Below are 25,966 nucleotides of genomic sequence, written 5' to 3'. Positions count from 1 at the left end.
TTGTAAAGAAAACAATTCCACAATTTGACATGAAAAATTAACAGCTTATAATAACTACTGAATAGCAACTAGTCATTACTAGTCATTATATAGTCATTGCTGAAGTGTTTCCTAATGATATATATTGCTATAAATGCATCGCAAAATGCTGAAATATGAATTGTAAACCATTTACTTAATGGTATACAAATGAAGGGGATATGACAATCCACACACTCCTATAAAATGGCAGGTTTTGTGATGTAAGAAAATGAAAACAATCATGTCAGAATTTTTTCCAACTTTAATGTGGAAAACTATAAAGTGAAAATCAGAAAGATTTTTGGGTTAAAAAAAGAAAAAGAAAAAATAATCCAGTTGCACTGCCTTTTATAATTGGGAATGTGGCTATGTTTGGAATCAACCCATTACTTTCAAACTCATTAATTAGTAGCTAGTACATGTCTGTTATCAATTAAAGTAACTAACTAAAAAGTTAACCCCAAATAAAGTTCAGCTGCTCCTGTAGGACTTTGTGACACTTTCTTGGTTGCATACTACTGCAAAAGCCATGATCCACAAAGGATGAACGAGACCTCACTGTTGAAAGATACGTATCAGGAGAGGGGTACAAAAGAATTTCCCAGGCATTAGATATACCATGGAATACAGTGAAGACATCACTATGAACATGTGGAGAAAAAATGGCACAACAGCGACATTACCGCAAACAGGATGTTGATGAAAAGACGATGACAAAACTGGTCATGAAGGCTGCCAGGAGGCATAAGGTAAAATTAAGGGAGCTGCAGAAATTTCTGGCAAGTACTGGTTGCTAGGGTAGGTTGGCAAAACAGAAGCCTACACACACAAAAAAAAACATCACATCCAAACCCAGCTAAATTTTGGATGAAAATACATCTATGTCTCCCAAAATCATGATGGAAAATGTGTTATGGACTGATGAGACCAAGGCTTAGCTTTTCTTCATAATTCATAAACCTTCATAAAAGGTTTGTTTGGTCCAAAAATAATGCAGCATATCACCAAAAGAACACCATGCCCACAATGAAAATGTTTTTTTTATTTTTACAGGGGTGTGTAGACTTTTTATATTGACTATAATTACTATTACTATTTAATATTTATTTAATTAATATTTATTAGAATTATAGATAATTATTAAAATTATAGATGCCTAATCATTAATAATAGATTGCTAATAATAATCATTAATAATAGATTGCTAATAATCATTAATAATAGATTGCTAATAATAACACCAGTATTAAATTTCTAGTTTTACCTACTCTAAAGTTGTCTACAGTTAATTTCAGAGTGTGAAATCTGCCAAAACAGGGTATTGGCTATGAGTGTTACAATCAGTTAATGCTCCTTAAGTGTTGAAACTGTTTTGGGCCCATTCCCCAGTCTTATTCACAGCTGGACAGAAAAAGCAAGAAACCAGAAGTAGTACTGATTAAGACAAGATACTCATTTCACAGAATAATTTTGGCAATTGGTTTTTATCAAATATACAACAAATAGGCATACTGACAGTATTAGGTAAAATATTTGCCTAACCATCATTAGCTTGCCAGCTTCTTTCAGTCACCATTTCACAGTGCCATTAACATTAGCTAACATTAATCAACCAACCAATTAATTAATCAACTTTTATTTTCACTTGGAAATACATTAAGGGAGACCCTCAATTTCAATGCAGCTCAACATTTACAATGAAAAGAGATTGAAAAGAAATTAAAATGAACAGAACTACATGAAGAAATTAGCAGAAAAATCAAACTAAATCTAATAAGATAAATAGAAAGAGAAATTAAGAGAAGAATTATGAATTAAGAGGAGGAACAAGTAAAATAAAAATATTTTACAGCTAATAAATTTCAAATGTAAAGCAATTAAGTAAAAGAACTGTAAAAAGGAATAAGGCAAAATAAAATAAACAGTTATACAATTAAGATCAAATTAAAACAGGATTTTAATCAGTTAATAAATAAATAAATAAATAAATAAATAAGGAAAAACTCAACTAAAACAGTTACTGGCTGTCTGAACGTGGCTAGAGATTATTATGATTGATCGACACCAGCGAGATGAGTTTTTAAGACCCCTGTAGTGAATTCAACTTCGCTGGTGCCCTGTAGCTAAAAGCAGATTTTCCCATTTCAGGAAAAAGCTCTAGTTACCTGACAGGTAATTTTCACTAGAGCGAGTCTGATTATTACTGTTACCATTATTTATAGAGATCAAATATGACATACAAGCTGGCATATGGCCGGAGAGTGATTTATAAATAAAAATAAGTCAGTGTGTTTCCTGGCATGCTGCTTTTTTATACAGTCTGCCGTGGTGAGTGTTGTAAGTTGTAAATCTCAAAGTGGAGTGACAGATTGAGTGTAGCGGTTTGAGGGTACTGGTGGATGCATGTCTATAAACTATTAAAACATATGGCTCTCATTCTTACACTGAAAACAAGCCTTAAGTTAAAAGAATTACTACGATATTCCTAGCTGAATGATTAAATAGTATTAAACTTCAAAGACAATGCAAAATTACAGGCAAGTTGGTCTGTCTATGTTTATGTGTACTTCATAGCCTGCTAGCTACTCAGCACACTTTGTAATGTTTACCAGTCTTTTGTGACCTGGCAAGCCCGTTAAATGTGGTAATTTCACTAGTTCACATGGGAAACGCTGTCCGTTTCAGGTCAACATTTGAGGTCAACTTTCTTAGTTTAAACTGTCCCATCATGTTGCCTGAACAGTTATCCTACATATTTTTAACACGTGGTTATTATTATTAAACCAACTCTCATGTTATTTTCTCATGGTCAGTTTTATGATTTTATGATTTTGACCCGTTATTTTGACTCTCCGGCATAAATATGCAAAGCTGGACAAAACTTTTTCTAAGCTTTGCCATGGTTGACAAACTAACAAAGTCCCCTACATACAGTGGTGTGAAAAAGTGTTTACCCCCTTCCTGATTTCTTATTCTTTTGCATGTTTGTCACAGTTAAATATTTCAGATCACCAAACAAATTTAAATATTAGACAAAGATAACACAAGTAAACACAAAATGCAGTTTATAAATGAAGGTCTTTATTATTAAGGGAAAAAGATATCCAAACCTACAGGGCCCTGTGTGAAAAAGTGATTGCCCCCTCCATTAAAACATAAATTAACTGTGGTTTATCACATCTTTGGAAAGCTGAGTTCAACTTCACCCAGGCCTGATTACTGCCACACCTGTTCTCAATCAAGAAATCACTTAAATAGGACCTGCCTGACAAAGTGAAGTAGACCAAAAGATCCTCAAAAGCAAGACATCATGCTGCGATGCAAAGAAATTCAGGAACAAATGAGAAACAAAGTAAATCAGCCTGGAAAAGGTTATAAAGCCATTTCTAAAGCTTTGGGACTCCAGCGACACACAGTGAGAGCCATTATCCACAAATGGCGAAAACATGGAACAGTGGTGAACCTTCCCAGGAGTGGCCAGCCGACCAAAATTACCCCAAGAGTGCAGCGATGACTCATCCAAGAGGTCACAAAAGACCCCACAACAACATCCAAAGAACTGCAGGCCTCACTTGCCTCAGTTAAGGTCAGTGTTCATGACTCCACCATAAGAAAGAGACTGGGCAAAAATGGCCTGCATGGCAGAGTTCCAAGACGAAAACCACTGCTGAGCAAAAAGAACATAAAGGCTCGTCTCAGTTTTGCCAGAAAACATCTTGATGATCCCCAAGACTTTTGGGAGAATACTCTGTGGACTGACGAGACAAAACTTTTTGGAAGGTGTATGTTCCATTACATCTTGCGTAGAAGTAACACAGCATTTCAGAAAAGGAACATCATACCAACAGTAAAATATGGTGGTGGTACTGTGATGGTCTGGGGCTGTTTTGCTGCTTCAGGGCCTGGAAGACTTGCTGTGGTAAATGGAACCATGAATTCTACCTGTCTACCAAAGAATCCTGAAGGAGAATGTCCGGCCATCTGTTCGTGACCGCAAGCTGAAACGCACTTGGGTTCTGCAGCAGGACAATGATCCAAAACACACCAGCAAGTCCACCTCTGAATGGCTTAAGAAAAACAAAATTAAGACTTTGGAGTGGCCTAGTCAAAGTCCTGACCTGAATCTGATTAAGATGCTGAGGCACGACCCTAAAAAGGCAGTTCAGGCTTGGAAACCCTCCAATGTGGCTGAATTACAACAATTCTGCAAAGATGAGTGGGCCAAAATTCCTCCACAGCGCTGTAAAAGAGTCACTGCCAGTTATCACAAACGCTTCATTGCAGTTGTTGCTGCTAAGGGTGGCCCAACCAGTTATTACGTTTAGGGGCCAATCACTTTTTCACACAGGGCCCTGTAGGTTTGGATTTCTTTTTCCCTTAATAATAAAGATCTTTGTTTATAAACTGCATTTTGTGTTTACTTGTGTTATCTTTGTCTAATATTTAAATTTGTTTGGTGATCTGAAACATTTAAGTGTGACAAACATGCAAAAGAATAAGAAATCAGAAAGGGGGCAAACACTTTTTCACACCACTGTATATGACACTAAACTAGGATCAATTGAGAAATGTAGAGTTTGCATTCTTTTTAACACTAAAATCCACAAAATCAGACGAGTCATTATTGCATCTATATCCAACAATGACCCCAAGTCTTCTTTACCATGTAAAGATAATTGCTAAAATGTCCTAGTTTAGTGCTATCAATAATGAAATTTGAATAGTGAGAGTCATCTTAAATCATCTACTTGCAGGCTTGACATGTTACCAATCAACTTTTTAAAGAAGGTGTTTCACTTAATAGCATCGGACATACTTCAGATTGTTAACATATTGGGTGATTTTCCTAACATATTAAAAACTGCAATTGTGAAGTTTCTTTTAAAAAAGAAAAATCTAGAAGCAACTATATTAACTAACTATAGACCTATTTATAGACCTATACAATGCAGAGGTGTGTCGGCCATGAGAAGCCCATAACATCCAGAGCCTTAAGCATTTCTGGGTGAATCTTATCTTACTGAATGGTTGTCCAGAACCTCTTTGAAGCCAACCAAAAGACTTTTCCATGGCCTCTCTAAACTTCTCACTTGTTACGGATTTTGCTTCTGCCACTGCCGCCAGTGCTGTTTTTTTTTTTGCCTGTTGGTGCCTATTTACTGAATCGGGAGTCCTCCAGGCCAACCAGTTCCAAAAGGGCTCCTTCTTCAGCTTGACGGCCTCCGTCACCACCGGTGTCCACCCGCAGGTTTTTGGGTTGCCATCCTGACAAGCACCAACAAGCTTTTGGCTACAGCTATGGCTGGCAGCTTCCACAATGGAGGTTCTGAACAGGGTCCATTCAGACTCCATGTCCCCTACCTCATCCGGTGCATGAGAAAAGTCAGTTCCCAGTCGTTCCCTGTACACCCTCACTGTGTGCTTGGGTCTACCAGATCTGACTGCCAGTCATCTCTGCTATCTGATCCAACTCACCACCAGATGGTGATCGGTTGACAGCTCAGCACCAATCTTTACCCAAGAACACATGGTCCCAAGTCAGATGAAATGACAACAAAGTCAATCATTGACCTCTGACTCAAGGAAAAATCATAAAAACAAGTGCACAGGGACTTTAAAAAAATTAATTGACAATGACTAACTTAAAGAACTTTGGTACATGGCCCAGGGCTGAGTGAAGAAATTACATCTAAATTACATTTAGTAAAGCCTTCCCAATCACTGGTTATAAATTTAGAACTAAAAGGTATTTAGTCAAGTACATTTACATTTACAGCATTTAGCAGACGCTCTTATCTATCCAGAGAAAGTATCTTCGCTAAGTACACATATGGTAATGAATGCAGAATGTAGAAATGGAAGAATGCAAGAATGTAGATGCTTCATGTATGCCTGTACTGTAAGGAGAGAACCTTTACCTGATCCCAGCCCCAAAGCCGCTGCTTAGGTTTGGGGTAATGAAGCAGGTCCAATGCTGTCTCCCTGATGATTTCTGGATTCAGGATAAGGAACTTTGAAGGATCCAGAGGAATGCTCTCTGGCACTTTCTGCCAGAAAAATATCTTGTCCCAGAGTGACTGAAAAGAAACATTTACATTATTAGACATAGCTGTGGTGTTTGCTTTCTCATTCAACTTCATTTTAAGTAGGGGTTTAACATTTCTCAACATGTAATATTCATTAGATATTGATACAGCAAAAATAATGAGTGGCTGAAATACTGAGTTAATTTTGTGCCAAAATATTTGAGAGAAGATTATGATGTTTGAGAAAGGAATGTTACCCTTTGGGAGGACAATGGTCATCTGAGCGCACAGCAAATGAACTTGAATGTACTTGTCAGCACAAAGTACAAACAAAACACTCTGGTTCCACTCAAAACCTGAAAATCTGCATAACAATGCATCTCCCTCTCAGAACTCATACGTGTAAAACACGTGAGATAAAGGTATATGTTCCAGTTAAAGGTCTTAAATAAAATAACAGCTAGAGAAGCGTTCATACTACATATAGCAGCATAGTTTACACTGCAGAATTTTAGTTAAACAGCTAGGAAAGCTAAAAGCAGGTTATTCTTATCTACCTTCACTGTGTATCTGTTAGCTTTAAAATCTGTGCTTATCAAGTGCAAACAGGTAAGGAATTAGACTGCTGGCTACTGATAACAGACACTTTTCAACTGGTCTATTTTCTATAATCTCTGTAATTGGACTGTATTCTGCCCTCATTATAGAAGATTTACCAGGAGAGATAACAACAAATGATCAATTCTGAACAAAAGCAGAATGTATCAGCCTTAATAAAAAAAAAAAAATTAAAAAAATAAAAAAACAATATAGTAACTTGATCAGATAAGGATAAAAAAAAATAAAAAGCATAATTAATTAAATAAATAAAGAAACAGAAGATGTAAGATAATAAACTGGCAATAAAAAGAATAAAAAGGATAATAAAAGTACAACCTCATTCCAAAAAAGTTGGGACATAAAAACAGAATGCAATGATGTGCAAATTACAACCCCAACTCCAGAAAAGTTGGGACGCTGTGTAAAATGTAAATAAACGTAAATAAAAACAGAATGTAACGATTTGGAAATCTCATAGACCCACATTTTATTCCCAAAGAACATACTATGTACAAACAGGATACAGAAATGCCGCCACCTCCTCTGGGCCGAGCTCATTTAAAATGGGAAATTATGGATATGCAACAATTGAAAAATAACATTTCTCAACAGAAAATAGCTCTTGCTTTGCTTTTCACCATCTACAGTACATAACATAATTAAAAGATTCCGAGAATCTGGAGAAATCTCTGTATGCAAGGGACAAGGCCAAAAACAGTATTTGCTAGCCATGATCTTTGGGCCCCCAGGACATGATTCTGTAGAGGAAATCACTGCATGGGCTCAGAAACACTTCTTAAAAACACTGTCTGTAAACACAGTTCATCACTGCATCCACAAATGCAAGCTAAAACTCTGAAAACGCAAAGAAGAAACCATATATAAACAGGATCCAAAAATGCTGCCACCTTCTCTGGGCCCGAGCTCATTTAAAATGGACTGAGAGGAAGTGGAAAAGTGTTCTGTGGAGCAACAAATCAACATTTGAAATTCTTTTTGGAAATCATGTGTCCTCCGAGCTAAAGGCCACTCAGCTTGTTATCAGTGCACAGTTCAAAAGCCAGTATTCATGATGGCATAGGGGTGCATTAGTGCACATGGCAAACATATATACATGTTTTGGCAACATATGCTGCCATCCAGACAACGTCTTTTCAGGGAAGGCCTCGCTTATTTCAGCAAGACAATGCCAAACCACATTCTGCATGTATTACAACAGCATAGCTCTGTATTAAAAGAGTCCAGGTGCTAAACTGGCCTGCCTGCAGTCCAGACCTGTCATCCACTGATATCATTTGGCACATTATGCAATGAAAAATACAACAAAGGAGACTCTGAACTGTTGAGCAGCTGAAATCCTATATCAAGCAAGAACAGAAAACATTTCACTTTCAAAACTACAGCAGTCGGTCTCCTCAGTTCCCAAACACTTACAGAGTGTTGTTAAAAGAAGAGGTGATGGAGTACAGTGGTAAACATGCCCCCGTCCCAATTTTTTGCAATGTGTTGTTGGCATCAAATTCAAAATGGGCATATATTTTTTCGAAAAACAGTGCAATTTCTCAGTTTCAACATTTGATATGTTGTCTTTGTAATATTTTCAATTATAGGATTTCAATGATTTGCACTTCATTGCATTCTGTTTTTATTTGAATTTTGCACAGCGTCCCAACTTTTTTGGAAATGGGGTTGTAAAATAATAGCTAAAACATACCAAAATTGTATTAAAAGTAAAGTATCAAGTAAAACAGCTGCAGGCTGACTGGAGGTGGTTAAAGACTAAAAGTTTAACATGTATACGTGACACCAGCGAGCGCAACTTTAGAGTTTCTTGTAATGAATTTCAGCTCGCTGGTGCACTGTAGCTAACAGCAGATTTTTCAAAAACGCTCTCCGCACCTGAAGGGTACTAGTTTTGTAAAAAGCATTATTTACACTGAGCATTGTTGTGATGTAAAATGGCATATGGCCAGTAAGCACTTTATAGATAAAAGGAAGCCATGTGTCTCCTGATGCACAGCCAGAGACAACCTTTTCATATAGTACACAGTGATGGGTATTGTATGGGTTACAAGTAATGAATCTCAAGGCAGAGTGGCATACAGAGTCTAGAGATTTTAGAGTAGTTGCACACGCATTTCTGTACATCACATCACCATAATCCAGAACAGGTGATAGCATTGCTTCAACAATCTTTTTCCTCATGTGCATTGGGAAACATACTTTCTTACGATACAGGAAGCCAAGTTTTCTGCCTCAGTCTTCATGTAAGCTTCTTAATAGTGTTTATAAGTGCATTTGTCATCTAACCATATGCCAAAGTATTTGTACTCACTAACTCTTTCAATGTCAGATCCCTTCAGGGTTGTGACTTTAAAAGTGTTAAAATCAATGTTATAGGCCCTGGAAAACAGCTTAAATCGTTTTTTTTCAACATTTGAGACTAGTTTATGATTGTAAAAAGCAGATTGTAGGGCATTAAAAGAATGCTGCAGTTTATTCACTGCAGTACTAATTTAGTCAGCTGAGCAGTACAAGATGGTGTCATCGGCATATAACTGTACTTTGCAATCAACAATTGAGGTGCCAATGTCATTAATATAAATATTAAATAACACTGGTCCGAGGAGTGAACCTTGAACCTTCACTCCAACAAAGTAGATCACCTGATGAAACGTCTGAAGACTAAGACCGCGTTGATGGTGTTAAGATCTTTGGCTACTACGCGAGGAGAGAGGGTGAATTAAAAGAGACCATGTCTTACAGCAAGGTGTCTATCTATTTTATTGAGGGGTGCTTCCACATTAGTATTATCAAATAAATGTCAAGAAGCTGCAAAGTGAGTAATACATGTTTGGCAGATCTCTCTCAGTAATCTGTTGATTATTAATTACAAAATGGGTTGGAATAGGCATTGATTTGTTACTAGGCAAATTAACGGTCTTCCAGGATTTTGAGGAGTTTGTAGCTGAAATTGTAAATATATGAAGGTAGAATTCTGCTTTAGCTTTTCTGTAGGAAGTACATTTATTTCTTACTGCCTAAAGCTAAGCCAATGGTCTTTGTCACCATTTCCTCTTGTGAGGGCCCATCCTTTATTTCTTGCATTGAGAAAGAGCTGAACCAGGGATTTGATCTATCTCTAATTGACGTTTTTATAGTGGGCATGCTTGTTTACCACTGCCAGGAAAGTTTAGCTAAAATGGTCTAGCGCTAAATCAATATCTGGGATTTCAGAAGTGTAGTGGTTGTCACTCAGCGCAAGGATTTCCAAGAGCCTGACTTTATTATGCTAATGTTTCTAATGCATCCAATAGGGCAGTGGTTACTAAAACCAGGGTCAAATACACCTACAGAAGTAATTTTACCAGGTCTGTTGGATAAAATTAAGTCTATTAGTGTTGACGTGGTGGGGTCATGTAAGTTGGATCATGTTGGTTTTGTAATTTGGATCATGTTGGTTTTGTAATTAGTTGTGTTAGTACACAGTTCAAGTGATTCTTCAAGTACTTCTGAAAGACTCAGCCTCTCTGGGATGCTCTTTTTATACCCAATCATGTTACTCACCGGTTGCCAATTTACTTAATTAGTTGTAAGATGTTCCACCAGGTGATTTTTTTTAGTATTACACAACTACCGGTCTTTTGTTGCCTCTGTCACAACTTTTTTGAAATGTGTTGCTGGCATCAAAATGCAAAATGGCCTTTCCCAGTTTCAATGTTTGATATGTTGTCTTGGTACTATTCTCTATTAAATGTATGGTTTGAATGATTTGCATATCACTGCATTCTTTTTTTATTTGCATTTTTCACAGTGTCCCAACCTTTTTGGAAATGGGGTTGTAAACTGATGATGTTTAAGGTAAAGTAAACTCAGGTTTGAGGTGTGCTGATGTCTCAGGATACTTTCATGTGTCCTGGTTTCCCCAGTTCTGTGCGCTCCAAACATAACTAACAGTCCTGTTGTGGTATTCCTGCTTTAGTTCTGCCACACAATGTGGAAGACACTGCAGCACACTTGACACAATAGCATGGGGATGAACATATAAATGAGGTGGAATTCACACGAGACAGGGTAATAATGAGTTGTCATGATAATGTAATACCATGATGTCATGTAATGATCATGGTCTGGGGAGAACAGCTATGGTATTCATGTTGACAAAGATCAATATTAAATCAAGGGTGTGGTTAGAGTAGTGACAGAGCCCCATTATAATTTGATATTCAATTCAGACTTACAGGGAAAGTGCACATTAATAAACTTTTCTGTAAATGGACCTGTTTAGCCAATTTGCCTTATTTTCAAATGTAGTCCCTGGCAATTATAAAAAAACAATTATTGCTTTATCTGTAGAAAATGTTCATATAAAGTCAGCAAATTCTTGTAATAATGCTAATAACACTAATGCTCACCCCCAGTTATAACATAACTGTTCCTCTGTTACCCAAGCTCTCACACAGATTCAAAGTCTTCAGCCAGAAAACACACACTTACAAAAAGCTAACATCCTGCTGCCATGGGCTTGTTTTACATTGCTGTGTCTATGCAATGGCCAATTACCTTGCAGTCTAAAATCTTTAATTACTAATCATCTAGTCACATATCTTTAGTATCAAATTTTTAATATTGGCAATTAATTTGACAGCCTCTTTAAACATTCAATAAAGATTACCTAGCACTAGCAAAAGGTTTATGCATCACCAAGTAGAAAGATAAATAACTACTTGCTATTTGACTACTTTGTTATTTAACTATTTGTTCTTTTGCATTTTTTAAGTTAAGCAAAAATAAACTTTCATTAAAAAAAAAAATGCAGAAAAAAATGTTTTAAAATAATTTGCAGAGCTTGCATTTACTTCTTTTCATTCTCACAAAATGAATAAAATATGTAATTGGGCCAGGGGTGTAAAGCCTTTTGCATACAACTGTATTTATTACATTTAACATACAACCCCAATTCCAAAAAAAATTGGGCTGCTGTATAAAATGTTAATAAATGTATGTTTCAGGGCCTTCCATGGAAGAGACGTTGTCGGGATGGTAGCATATGTTGTTCTAAAACCTCTATATACTGTTCTGCATTGATAGTGCCTTTCCAGATGTGTAAGCTGCCCACGCCAAAGGCACTAATGCAACCCCATGCCATCAGAGATGAAGGCTTTTGAACTGTGCGTTTGTCCTTTGCATACAGGGATTTCTCCAGATTCTTGGTATTTTTTGATGATATTATGTACTGTAGGTGGTGGGAAATCCAACGTCTTCTTTACGTTAAGGAACATTTTTCTGAAACTGTTCCACAAGTTTTAGAGGCAGTTTTTTGCAGACTGGTGAACATCTGCCGATCTTTGCTTCTGAAAGACTCTGTGTCTCTAAAATGCTCTTTTTAAACCCAGTCATGTGAGTTAGTTGCAAATTGCACCTCCAGCTGTTTTTTATTAGTACCACTTACTTTTCCAGCCTTTTGTTGCCCTGTCCCAACTTTTTTGAGATGCGTTGCTGCCATCAAGTTCTAAATAAGTTAATGTTTTTCATGAAATAGTAAAATGTCTCACTTTCAACATCTGATATGTGTTCTCCGTTCTATTGTGAATAATATATGGGTCTATGAAATTTGCAAATCATTGCATTGTGTTTTTATTTACATTTATTTACATTTTATTTATTACAGCATCCCAACTTTTTTGGAAATGGGGTGGTTGTTTTATGTATTTAGCTCCTCTAGTTCAAACAAAATAGAATTGTAAAGAATTATTTGTGTTTTGCATAATGTCTAATTTGCTTGTATAAAAGCATTAACCTTGCTCAATTGCTTTCAAAATTATTCAACAAAAAAGTGTTTTGCCCCATTCTCCTAATTCTTCAGAATGACTATGAATTGTTTATTCTCAACTACATATATGCTTACTATTTTAAGTTACATAATGTATTAGCTGTGCATATCAAATAACTAAATCATTAAACAAATCTAACGCACCACTGCATTATGTATATTACCATATTTTCTGAAAGAATATACACAACAATAAAAAGGATATCATAAACTCACCACTCTTGTTCTTGTGATCACAGCATGAAGCCAGTTGAAGTCCACGGATTTGTATATAACAGCCACAAATTGAAGCTGAGGATCTACATCTTCCCAATGCTTCGGGCTGCCTTCAGGATAACTCATTCTGATGGTGGTACGGTTCCCCACATCTCTGCTAAAGTCTCTCACAGGACCACTGTTCAATCTGTCGAATGTTAAACACACATATTTACCCACAGGTATTGTTTCACAACGTGCATCAGCATCAAACAGCAAGTTCTATGGGTTTCTATTCAACTGTACAAAAAAACATACTGCCCCAAAATATTTCAGATTTTAAATAAAATTTAATCACTGTAGTTTATCTGGCTAGTTAAATTAGTGTTATCTGTTAGCAATGCTGATTGACACAAACACACACACACACACACACACACACACACTTGACATTTTAACCATCCTGCTGTATATGTTTTCCAGCTAGGCATAGTTTTGTCTTGTGCACTAATCATTTGCATTTTTTTTTTAAACAGTGGCATATGTTGGTTGATATTATTAGTCCGTAAAAGCAGGTAACAAGTGATGCCACATTTCTTCTAGGGGCTGTATTCCCTGCATAGGGGGTCATCATGCCCCACTACAGGACATAATAAAGAAATTAAATACAAAATATGAAATCTTTATCTGAGACCCTGCATACCAAAGAAGACTTCTATGGTAGACACCCAAATACATGTGGTATCAAAAAATTACATAAATTGCTTGATAAAAATCTTCCTACATCCCACAGAAATTGTTCAGAAGTGTATAGGGTTATAGGTGGTGTAAAACTATAACACAACAAAACAATTTTGATTTACACAAAGTAAAATAACCCAGCAACTCTTTTGGAAACACAGGCCATGTTTGTTTTATTTCATAGACAAACTCAAAACTTTAACTGACTGATTATGTACAATGCTTAGTTATAGTGGCAAGTCTATGACAATTAGATGCAACAATAGCTCCCCTGTTAGTGTGTTGGCACTTTCCTGCTGTTTGTGTCTATGCCTGTGTTCGAATCCCCTCCTGAAGTTATCATTGGTTTAACTGCTGTATAAATTCCTGCTTTTTGATGTATGTTTGTGAAGCATTGTAGCATATGTGGTTTTCTGTGTAACTTTGTCATGGTTTCTTTTCACACTCACAAGTAGAAAAGGAGATATTTTAGCATGATTTTTATTCACATGTTGACATGAAACGGTCAGTGCACCTCATTCAACCCCAAGAAATACATGTATATCCCCTTTCTTCTAAAATCCTGCTTGCCTCATACAAAAATGAAAATCAATAATAGTTATACCAAAAACAAATGTAATAAGAATAATATCAATGCTGTCTAAAATACTTCAAAAAAATATTGAGGGGACAGCTTAAAAAAACAATATCTTCTCAAACTTTGCACCGTTTCCATTCACTTTAGCAGTTATCAGTGTATATCTCTATGTCACTGTGCGACAGATATAGGCAGCTAATCACACAGTTTAAATGTTCTCCTACAAAGTTTACCTGGGACACAAACAAAGAATAAAGAAGCAATGTCTTTAGAACCCTTTAACGTGTATGTGAGTTCCTATTGTATTAAGACATTTGTTATCAGTCAGTCAACCCTTATTTCAACTTGGAAGTAAACTGAGAGTGACCCTCATTTACAATGTAGCCAAGCAAGTTTAAATGAGGTAATTTGACAATACATCCGGTTTAGTGAAAGTTTAACAGCAGATAAGTAGACATATGTTCTTACATTAAGCTTAGAACATTCACATTCCTCAAACAAGGAATTTGATGATGAAGAGAGGCAAGGTGTGGATGTAAACACTTCCACTTGTTCTGCCTTACTTATTCTCTTTTAATGGGTAAAAACTGACCACACACTCACATACTGCCTCTCAGAGAACAGAGTGGGAATCACACTGAGAAATGTGACTAAATGTCACACACCTCATTGGCCTCCTTGACCAAGCTGTAAAATATTTTAATGTAGTTACACGCTGATGTAAGAAACATGCCGATGCTGGTGTATCTAACAAAACTACTATCTGTCGTGCTCAGGCTGTGCAGATTGGAAACAGTTCCACATATTTACTTAAGTATTTGCCTATCATTAGTAAAGGTGTGTTGCATTACCTGTTTTGTGGAAAAGTTCCTATAAGATCAATGTCTATTGTACATCCAGGTTCAACTACGGGTGTGGATTGCAGCGACCCTGAAAGTTTGGACAATGTTGTTTTGTGACATTGACAGATGCACTGTTGGACTGCACCCATAAGGCTTTACATATTCCAGGCCAATAGGCCCCATTTTGTGAACTCACTTGTTGACAGGTTTGTCCTTGCGGGCTGTTAGACAAGCTTTGGAACACATACACATTATGCTCTACATAGTGTAAAAGGCTGGGACTTTTTTTTATTTTGCTGCGTCCCGTATGGGTTGAAGGGCAGGACGTTTTTTATTAATGCTTGCTAATCTCTTCCCACCCACATGAGGGTTCGAATAGTGGCAGAGGTCACTATTGTCACTATGTTCACTATTTTCACAAAACAGTTTTGTTGTTTAACCCTGTTGTTTTTACCAGCTATTACAAGACAAGAGTCTTTTAACTTCATATGTGTATCATATGTAGCATTTTTAAGACGACCATACAATGTCCAAAAATTCAAAACTAATAAGTTCTTATTCAGTATTTAGCCATTACTGCGTTAGAATAAGACGATCCACAGCCAAAGCCAAAGAAGCTTACAAGAGACTTGAAATTTACATAAAGAAAGACAAAGCTCTTCAGATTAAAAAAAACAAACACTAAAAACAAACACTAATAGTCTCTTATCAAAGCCAACATTATAGCCTTCTTTTTTCAGTTTATAAAGAGTTAGCTAGCTGATACCAAACAAGCTAACTCATGTTAAAAGTTTTATTTAACTAAATTCATACTGTGTGTATAAAAATGATTTTTCTACATAGCAGTACTGTATCTGCTATGAGATGCTGCATGTGCGGTGGCCTTTAGAAGCTGACAAGAATGAAAATGTATTTCGTCACTAGCAGGCAGGTTTAGTGGGTCCCATATAAACTGAAACTAAAATTGTTTTTCTGGAAAAAGGGACAAAAACACATGTAGGCCAGAGATAATGTTACCCATTACATTGCCTTGAACTACCTAAATGAATACGTTATTATTAATAAAAACATATTGGTTGGCATATGGCATGGTTACTAGCAGCATTTTATTTTCTCTGTCTCTCCATGGCTGTTGCTGATTTACAGTGAAAGGTATCTAAAATTTCTCAGCAGTTTGAGATGTCTTCAAACTTTAAATAGTGTGAAAGCTAAAGCATGCCGATGCACGCTCAACAGCTGCTTTAATCAGATGCATCATGACAGTTGAAGAAAAGGCAGCTGCACAGTTTATTTTTTTTGTCTCCTCTCCCATTTTCTACACATTACACCTACAGGAGCTTTTATGACATCCCATTCTAAATCCACAGGAATTAATATGGAGTTGGTCCCTCCACTCTTCTGGGAAGGCTTTCACTATCTCAGGGCAGGCCCCCAAGCACGAATTCACTGTTGTTCTGACCCACACTCATCTGTTTGTTGTTTTTTTTTTCATCCCTCGTTTCTCCCATAGACTCCTATTCATTTTTGCCACCCCACACAATCTATTACTTCTTTGCCTGACAGCCACCAAAATGCACATACTCACTCAGGGCAGGTCCCCAAGCTCTAAATCACAGCCACACTGACCCGCACTACTCTATCTGTTATTTCTTCATCCCTCGTTCCCCGCATACAGTCCCATTCATTTTCACCCAAACCCCAGCCCTATTATTTCCTTTGTCCAACAGATAACAAAACACATGTACTAACTCAGGTCAGATCCCCAAGCTCTAATCCACAACCTTACTGACCCGCAGCCCTTTTTTTGTCATTTTTTCATCCCTCTTTCCTTCCAAAGGGTCCCATCCATTTTTGCCTAAACCCAAGCCCTATTATTTATTTGTCCAACAGACACCAAAAAGAATGTACTACTCAGGGCAGATCCCCAAGGTCTAATCCACAGCCATACGGACCAGCACTCCTCTATTTGTCGTTTTTTCATCCCTCGTTCCTCCTACAGACTTCCATAGTAACCGCTGCGCAACCATTCCGAGTTTCCTTCAGTAAATGCACTTTTCTAGTTCTTTTTCTTCTTCTTCTATTTTATTATTATTTTCTACCGTTTCTTTGCCACCAAACTTGTCCCGCAGTTTTTTGAGATATCAACACTGTTCCAATTCCAGATTGTCCAGTCTGATTGTGTGATGCGTGCTTGTTTACAGTTTTTTGATCGGATGCATGGATTCCGTGTAGCTATGGAATTTTGCAGCATTTGTTCCCATAGAGAATCTACGGTACTTCTGCTTGCCTGAACGACACTGTTTCACATACACTCTCAGGGCAGGCCCCCAAGCACGAATTCACTGTTGTTCTGACCTGCACTCATCCATTTGTCGTTTTTTTCCATCCCTCGTTTCTCCCATAGACTCCTATTCATTTTTGCCACCCCACAACATCTATTACTTCTTTGCCCGACAGCCACCAAACTAAATATCCTCACTCAGGGCAGGCCCTCGAACTCTAATCCACAGCCATGCTGACCTGCACTCCTCTATGTGTCGTTTTTTCATCCCTTGTTCCTCCCATAGAGTCCCATTCATTTTCAGCTAAACCGTAGCTCTGGTTTTTCCTTTGCCCAACAGCCACCAAAATGCACATACTCACTCGGGGCAGGTCCCCAAGCTCTAAATCACAGCCACACTGACCAGTACTGTCATTTTTTCATCCCTCATACCTCCCATAGAGTCCCATTCATTTTCGCCCAAACACCAGTACTATTACTAACTTTGTCCAACAGCCACCAAAATTCAAGTATTCATTCAGGGCAGATCCCCAAGCTCTAATACACAGCCACACTGACCCGCACTCCTCTATATGACGTTTTTTCATCCCTCATTCCCCGCGTAAGGTCCCATTCATTTTCTTTCGCAAAAAAAGACCTAATCTGTCTTTTTCACAACTGCCATCAAAGTACATGTACTCATTCAGCTCAGGTCTCTAATCCACCGCACTCCTCTATGTGTCATTTTTTCATCCCTCATTCCTCCCCTAGAGTCCCATTCATTTTCACCCAAACTGCAGCCCTATTATTTACTTTGCCCAACAGCCATGAAAATGCATGTAGTCACTCAGGGCAGATTCCCAAGATCTAATCCACAGCCATACTGACCCGCACTACTCTATATGTCATTTTTTCATCCCTCGTTCAATCCGTAGAATCCTATTCATTTTCGCCACCACCCAAGCCTCATTATTTCCTTTGCCTAACAGCCACCAAAATTCATGTACTAACTCAGGGCAGATCCCCAGTCTCTAATCCACAGCCATACTGACTCGCACTCCTCTCTCTGTCATTTTTTCATCCTTCGTTCCTCCCATAGAGTCCCATTCATTTTCGACCAAACCCAAGCCCTATTATTTCCTTTGTCGAACAGACACCAAAATGCATGTACTTACTCAGGGCAGATCCCCAAACTCTAATCCACAACCACACTGAACCGCACTCCTCTATATGTTGTTTTTTCATCCCTTGTTCCTCCCGTAGAGTCCCATTCATTTTTTTCACAACAAAAGCTAATCTGTCTTTTTTTCCCGACAGCCACCAAAGTACATGTACTCATTCAGGGCAGGTCTCCAAATTCTAATCCACAGCCATCCTGACCCGCACTCTTCTATGTGTCGTTTTTTCATCCCTTGTTACTCCTCTAGACCTCCATAGTACACGCTGTGCAACCATTTTGCGTTTCCTTCAGGAAATGCACTTATCTAGTTATGGTTGTTATCTGATTGATATTATTATTCTTCTTTTTATTATTCTAATTTTTCTGCCGTTTCTTTGCCGCGTAACCCGTCCCGCAGTTTTCGAGATAGCCACACTGTTCCAATTCCAGATTGTCCGGCCTGATTGTGTGATGCATGCTTGTATACAGCTTTTTGATCGGATGCACAGATTCCGTGTAGCAATGGAATTTTGTGGAATTTTTTTCCGATAGGAATGAATGGGGTGAAAAATTGCATGCCAATCTACTGTACTTCTGCTTGCCCTAACAACAACGTTTCACATACACTATCTCAGGGCAGGCCCCCAAGCATGAATTCACTGTTGTTCTGACCCGCACTCATCCGTTTGTCGTTTTATTCCATCCCTCGTCTCTCCCATATACTCACATTCATCGAAATGTTGGCAACATGCCATATGTGATGTCACAATGAGCCCCTCTCTCTCACACAAACATACAAACTCACGCACAGAGCACAAAGTCTCACATGCTCACAGCCTAATGCTCAGCAGTATCAGCACACATAATGATTTTTTTAAGTTGGAATTGCATTTAGGTAGCACTGAATTTTAAGGTGGAACTTCTTTTAAGGTAGCACTGAGTTTACACTGACACTGAAATTAAGGTGGAACTGTATTTATGTTAGCACTGAATTTAGGTAAATAAACACAACACACACTCAACACACCCCACACCCCACACAATAAGCACACCACACACACTCAACACACCCTGGATCGGATGCACGGGTTCCATATAGCTATGGAATTTTGCGGAATTTTTTCCCATAGAGAATGAATGGGGTGACAAATTGCATGCCAATCTATGGTACTTCTGCTTGCCCGAATGACACCAGGGGAGGCCCCCAAGCATGAATTCACTGTTGATCTGACCTGCACTTATCCATTTGACGTTTTATTCCTTCCCTCATTTCTCCCATTGACTCACATTCATTTTTTTCTACCCCACAAAATATATTACTTCTTTGTCCGACAGCCACCAAACTACATATCCTCATTAAGGGCAGGCACTCGAACTCTAATCCACAGCCAACATGACCCACACTCCTCTATGTGTCGTTCCCATAGAGTCACATTCATCTTCACCAACACACAAACTCTACTACTTTTTTGTATGACAGCCTCCAAACTACACATCCTCACTTAGGGCAGGTCCACAAGCTCAAAACCAAAGTCATACTGACCCGCACTCTCCTTTTTTCACCCCTCGTTCCTCCCATAGAGTCCCATTTATTGTCTGCCAAACCGTAGCCCTGTTTATTCTTTTGCCCGACAGCCACCAAAATGCGCATACTCACTCAGGGAAGGTCCCCAAGCTCTATAACACAGCCACTGATCCGCACTCCTCTATATGCTGTTTTTTTCATCCCTCGTTCCTCCCATAGAGTCCCATTCATTTTCACCCAAACCCCAGCCCTATTATTTCCTTTGCCCAACAGCCACCAAATTTCAAGTATTAATTCAGGGCAGATCCTCAAGCTCTAATCCTCAACCACACTGACCCGCACTACTCTATATATTGTTTTTTCATCCTTCGTTGCTCCCATTGAGTCACATTCATTTTCTACCCCAACAAAGCCTAAATCTGGCTTTTCCCGACACCCACCAAAATGCAAGTACTCACTCAGGGCACCACTACAAGCTATAATCCACAGCCATACAGACCCGCACTCCTCTATTTGTCGTTTTTTCATCCCTCGCTCCACCCATAGAGTCCCATTCATTTTCGCCACCACTCAAACTATATTGCTTCTTTACCCGATGGCAAACAAACTACATGTATTCACTCAGCACAGGTCCCCAAGCTCCAATCCAAAGTCATACTTACCTGCACTCTTCTATTTGTTGTTTTTTCATCCCTCGTCCCCCCCATAGAGTCCCATTCATTTTCGCCACCACTTAAACTCTACTACTTCTTTGCCTGACAGTCACCAAAATGCATGTACTCATTCAGGGTACATCCCCAAGCTCTAATCAATACCCACACTCCTCTGTTTCTGATTTTTTCATCCCTCATTCTTCCCATAGAGTCCCATTCATTTTTTAACCCAACAAAGCCTCAATCTTTCTTTTTCCCCACAGCCACCAAAGTACATGTACTCACTTAGGGCAGGTCCCCAAGCTCAAATCCACAGACATACTGATCCACACTCTTCTATGTGTCATTTTTTTTCAACCTTCGTTCCTCCTATAGACTTCCATTCATTTTAACCAACAAAAAGCAACCACTTGGTAACTTCCTACGAAAAACTAAATCTAGACCCCTTACACCATTACAATGCCTAGCAGTACTTTAGCAACGGCCTGCGATACCATAGCAACTGCCTAGCAACACTATAGGTATACCTGGGATAATAACTGCTGCACAACCATTCCGCGTTTCTTTTCTAGTTATGGTATATACAACTATATTGTTATCCGGTTTTTATTATTCTTGTCTTTTATTGTTATTATGCCGTTTCTTTGCTGCGTAACTTGTACCGCAGTTTTCGAGATATCAACACTATTCCAACACCAGATTGTCCGGCCTGATTGTGTGATGCGTGCTTGTATACAGCTTTTTGATCGGATGTACAGATTCCGTGTAGCTATGGAATTTTTTCCCATAGAGAATGAATGGGGTGAAAAATTGCATGCCAATCTACTGGACTTCTGCTTGCCAGAATCACACATGCGCATACACTATCTCAGGGCAGGCCCCCAAGCACAAATTCACTGCCACCAAAGGACATGTACTAACTCAGGGCAGATCCCCAAGCTCTAATCCAAAGTCATACTGACCGGCACTCCTCGTTTCTTCCACAGAGTCCCATTCATTTTTACCCAAACCCCAGCCCAGTTTTTTTCGTGTGACCAACAGACACCAAAATGCATGTATTAACTCAGGTTCCCAACACTGAATCCACAGTTATACTGACCCGCACTCCTCTATGTGTCGTTTTTTTCATCCCTCATTCCTCCTATATGGTCCCATTCATTTTCGCACAAACTGTAGCCCTGTTTTTACCTTTGCCCAACAGCCACCAAAGTATATGTCCTCACTCAGGGCAGGTCCCCACGCTCTAATCCACAGCCATACTGACCCAAACTTTTCTATTTTTCATTCTTTCATCATTTGTTCCTTCTATAAAGTCCCATTCATTTTCACCCAAACTGTAGCCTTGTTTTTACCTTTGCCCAACAGCCACCAAAGTACATGTCCTCACTCAGGGCAGGTCCCCAAGCTCTAATCCACAGCCATACTGACCCAAACTTCTCTTTCTTTCATTTTTTCATCCCTCATTCCTCCCAAAGAGTCCAATTCATTTTTGCCTCCAACAAAGCCCTAATATTTCTTTTTCCCCACAGCCACCAAACTACATGTACTCACTCAGGGCAGGTACCCAAGCTCTAATCCACAGCAAACTGACCCGCACTCTTCCATGTGTCATTTTTTCACCCCTCGTTTCTCCCATAGAGTCCCATTCATTTTAAACAACACGTAGCTAACACTTGGTAACTCCTTATGGAAACTAACTACACACCCCATACACCATGGCAACTGCCTAACAGTAATTTAACAATGGCATGGGATACCATAGCAACTGCCTATCAACACTAGGTCATCTAGGAAATCGTAATAACCGCTGTACAACCATTCCGCGTTTCCTTCAGGAAATGCATTTTTCTAGTATTATTTTTCTTATTTTTCTGCCGTTTCTTTGCCGCATAACTCGTACCGCAGTTTTCAAGATAGCCACACTGTTCCAATTCCAGATTGTCCGGCCTGATTGAGTGATGTGTGCTTGTTTACAGCTTTTTGATCGGACGCACGAATTCCGCGTAGCAATGGAATTTTGCGGAATTGTTTCCCATAGAGAATGAATGGGGTAAAAAACTGCATGGCAATCTACTGTACTTCTGCTTGCCCAAACAACACCGTTTCACATACACTATCTCAGGGCAGGCCCCCAAGCACGAATTCACTGTTGTTCTGACCCGCATTCATCCGTTTGTAGTTTTTTTTCCATCCTTTGTTTCTCTGCAGTCACACTAATGTTTAAAGTTTAAAGTAAGAAAGGTTTAAAGGCTCCCTCCATTTTGTGACGTTACGGCCGCGAGCTCTCTGCTTCTTTTCAAGGGCTCTATGATTCAGAACGAAGAGAGCGGGTTCACATCTGCTCTGCTTATGTAGTGTACAGACTTCACTGTGCTCTTTTAAATCCACTACAACTGCCCACAGTAATAGTGAAAACCAGACAGTCAGCTAGACAGCGTGGCTTTAGGTTCTTTAAGGGCAGAATGAGTAAGATGGTCGTTGTAATCGCCGTTCAATGTTGCCCCTCCGGCTCAGTGCACGAGCGAGAGAGCCGCAGTGGTAGAGCGAGCTAGAGAGTAAATGAGGAGAGGGAGCGGTGCTAGCTAGAACAAAGCAGTGAATTAGAGAAGTTATTATAATAATACTTTCCTGATTGTTTCATGACGGGTACATTCTTAAAGAAAAAAGCAAGCTATTTTGAATGGCTCTCGCACTGGAACTGAGATGTAAGTGCTGATTTCTCTTTAAGGAGCCGTTATTCCCGTCAGTGTCCATGGACACCTTCTGAGATCAGGCAGCAGCGCTATTGGCTGAGGAGGCAAATTCGCGTGTCAATCATGGTGGTAGTAAACTCGTGGACGAGTCGTTCTGTTGAACCGATTCTTCAGCACTGTTTGAAGTCTCAGACCACTCATGACTACTTCTTAATGATCAAGTTTAGTCAGTAAAGTACTCTTTAACAGTAATTTTGGGATCATCAAAAAGTAGTAAAAGCAGTCAATTTCAAAATCCTACTGTATTGTTTGAATTTATGTTGCCATAGTATTGTACTGTTTTCTTTTCCAGGACAGCCATCCCAGAAAAGTGAGATCATTCAATTAACAGCTTTAAAAGTTGAAGGCTTATAATTTTAGAAATAAAATTGGGATTTTTGTTTTTTGGTAGAACACTTTTACATTCACAAATCTTGTAATAGTATTGTACAAATATTGATAATACTGGGTTGTTAACCTATAAAATGTTTCATATTTTATAGTAAAAGAATTAGAACTTATGATCATCTTGAAATGTCCACAAATACCTATAGTCATGTCATTAACACACACACACACACATTAGCTTGCATGATTAATTTTTGCATGTCACCATTCTGTCCCCTTTCAGACATGCACACAGATGTTTCATGGGTATTCATACATTCCCTCTCTTTCTCTTTCGACCTCATATTCTCTCTCTCTTATCAGTTGTTAGACACATTGTCACACATCATATAAATACACATTTTTTCTGTTTTTTCTCACACACATTTTCCCTCATGTAGTAGACAGTGTGTATGTTTTTACAGGTTTCTGGTTTCCTGCTACATTGGTAAAGGGTAGGTGATATTGGTAAGTAGGCTTGGTAAGTAGTTTTTTTCAGCATTACTGACTAAATTACTAAGGGAGAACTGAGAAGTCCAAGTTTGACCATCAAAACTTGTGCAAGAATGCCCAGAAAGTCAAAGAAATCCCAAGCCAAGAAGGTGCAGTGAAAGCTGCTCAGCATGGCTTCAGAAAATGAAATCCACACGAGGCATTCTGAGGAGAGTATGGAAAGGACTGAAAATTCAGCACATCATTCACCAGGAAATCCACAACCGGTGCAAAGTGAGATTGTAGTGAGAGCATCATTCAGCCAGGATGACGATAGATTTCCTGTCGACAGCAAAAATAAACAGTGTGTTGCTAATTCCCTTATGTTTTTGGCCTACCTGAATGAAGTGCATGAAATGGATGGGAAAGGCTTAGATTGTGTTTTGATGGAAGGTGATGAAATGTATCATCAAATAAGGCGTGCAGCAAAGACAGTACCTGAAAGTGGGTATCTGAATTTTGATGAGCTGCCGGATACAACTGCTACCAACAGGGGCCAGTACACTGTGGTCAGGTCAAACCCAGTGAGTTGATTATTGATTATACAGTCACTGAACCACCACCAGGAATGGACACGTATGCTCAAAGTCACAAGGCTGGAAATGTAATGGTAAGCTGTAATGGTGACTTTCAGCCAGGTGAATGATCTAACAAACAGAATTATCAGGAAATTTCGTAGGCCATCAGACAATTCTCTTGATCAACAGCATGATCTTTTGCCAATCCTGTGTTTTGAGAGAAATATCCCCAAGGACAATTTAACTGCAGGACAGGCAGAAAGAAATGAAGAAGATGGAAGTAAAGATTGCGAGAAAAAGAAAAAGATGCTCATGTGACACAGTGCACATCATTTACCACAGATGCCATTAAAAAAGAGCTAAAATTCTAAGACGAAAAACTGCCAGAAAACTTAAAAGATTACAGGCAATGGAAGGAAAATGGGAACAATTCAAAGAAAATGAAGATAAACTGAGATGAGAGAGACAGAAGAGGGAAATTGAAAGACAGAGATATAGACTTCAGTCATGTAAGAAACTGACTGACATGAGAGTTAAGTATAGAGAGAACCGTGACTTTCAGTCAAAGCGGAAGTCACACATCCGAGCTCGGTACAGAGACGATACTGGCTACCAGTTAAAACAAATACAGTATGGCAAAAGTCTTTATATGGATGATACTTCTTGCCAGAAGAAAAAAAAATATAACAGAAAACGCTACAGGGATGACGCTGCTTTTCAGAGAAAACAAAAAGAGTATGGGAGAATGTGCTACAGGGATGACGGCACTTTTCAGAGAAAGTAGAAAGAGTTTGGGAGAAGGTGCTACAGGGATGACACCGCTGTACAGAGAAGAAAAAAAGAATATGTGCGTAAACGCTACAGTCTTGATCCCACTTTCTGTTCTAAACAGAAAGGTTATGCAATGTTTTACTTCAAAAAGAAATATGCCATGGATGAAAGATTCCACATCGCCCGTTGTATAGCCATAAAACGCTGTTTTCTTTCACGGACCATCAGTGATTTAAAAGCACAGCACATTGTTAAGTGTGCCAAACGCATTAAAACGAAATACAGGAGTACTCTCAGTTTCTGTGGAAGAGAAGAAAGAAGTGCCAATTCGCTAATTCAAGAATCTGATCTCCTAATGAAAGAAGCACAGGCTCTCTTTAAATTGCATTCAACAAGGTCCCACCTATATGTGTACTGTGTGTCATGGATGTCTTTTCCCTGAACAGGTGAGGATATACGATGTCTCAAATTACACCAAAGATGCTGATCTTGCCTCCATTTGCATTACTGGAACATATGTTCATGTTTGTGGGGAAAGCTGCTCAGACCATGGATCATGCACAATGCCTGAAAGGCAAAAAGAGTGGATTTGTCACTCCTGTCATAAAAAACAAAAGTATGGACACATGCCATC

The 25,966-nt window shown here is 38.7% G+C and overlaps 1 protein-coding gene across 2 annotated transcripts in view; it reads right to left on the bottom strand.

Moving 5' to 3' along the window:
- The window catches only part of st3gal5 (ST3 beta-galactoside alpha-2,3-sialyltransferase 5), a 66,698-nt gene that overhangs the window by 10,835 nt on the left and 29,897 nt on the right, over positions 1-25,966 (bottom strand). For both annotated transcript variants that reach the window (XM_036569159.1, XM_036569160.1), the window contains exons 5-6: positions 12,697-12,883; positions 5,940-6,098 (exon numbers count right to left, since the gene is read on the bottom strand). In XM_036569159.1, the coding sequence (XP_036425052.1) occupies positions 5,940-6,098; positions 12,697-12,883 (346 nt within the window). The remainder of the gene's footprint in view (positions 1-5,939; positions 6,099-12,696; positions 12,884-25,966) is intronic.

Source organism: Colossoma macropomum, unplaced genomic scaffold, assembly GCF_904425465.1.
Source record: "Colossoma macropomum unplaced genomic scaffold, Colossoma_macropomum, whole genome shotgun sequence".
Classification (NCBI taxonomy): Eukaryota; Metazoa; Chordata; class Actinopteri; order Characiformes; family Serrasalmidae; genus Colossoma; species Colossoma macropomum.
Note: the sequence above shows the minus strand (reverse complement) of the source record. Positions and strands in the feature narration are given on the sequence as shown.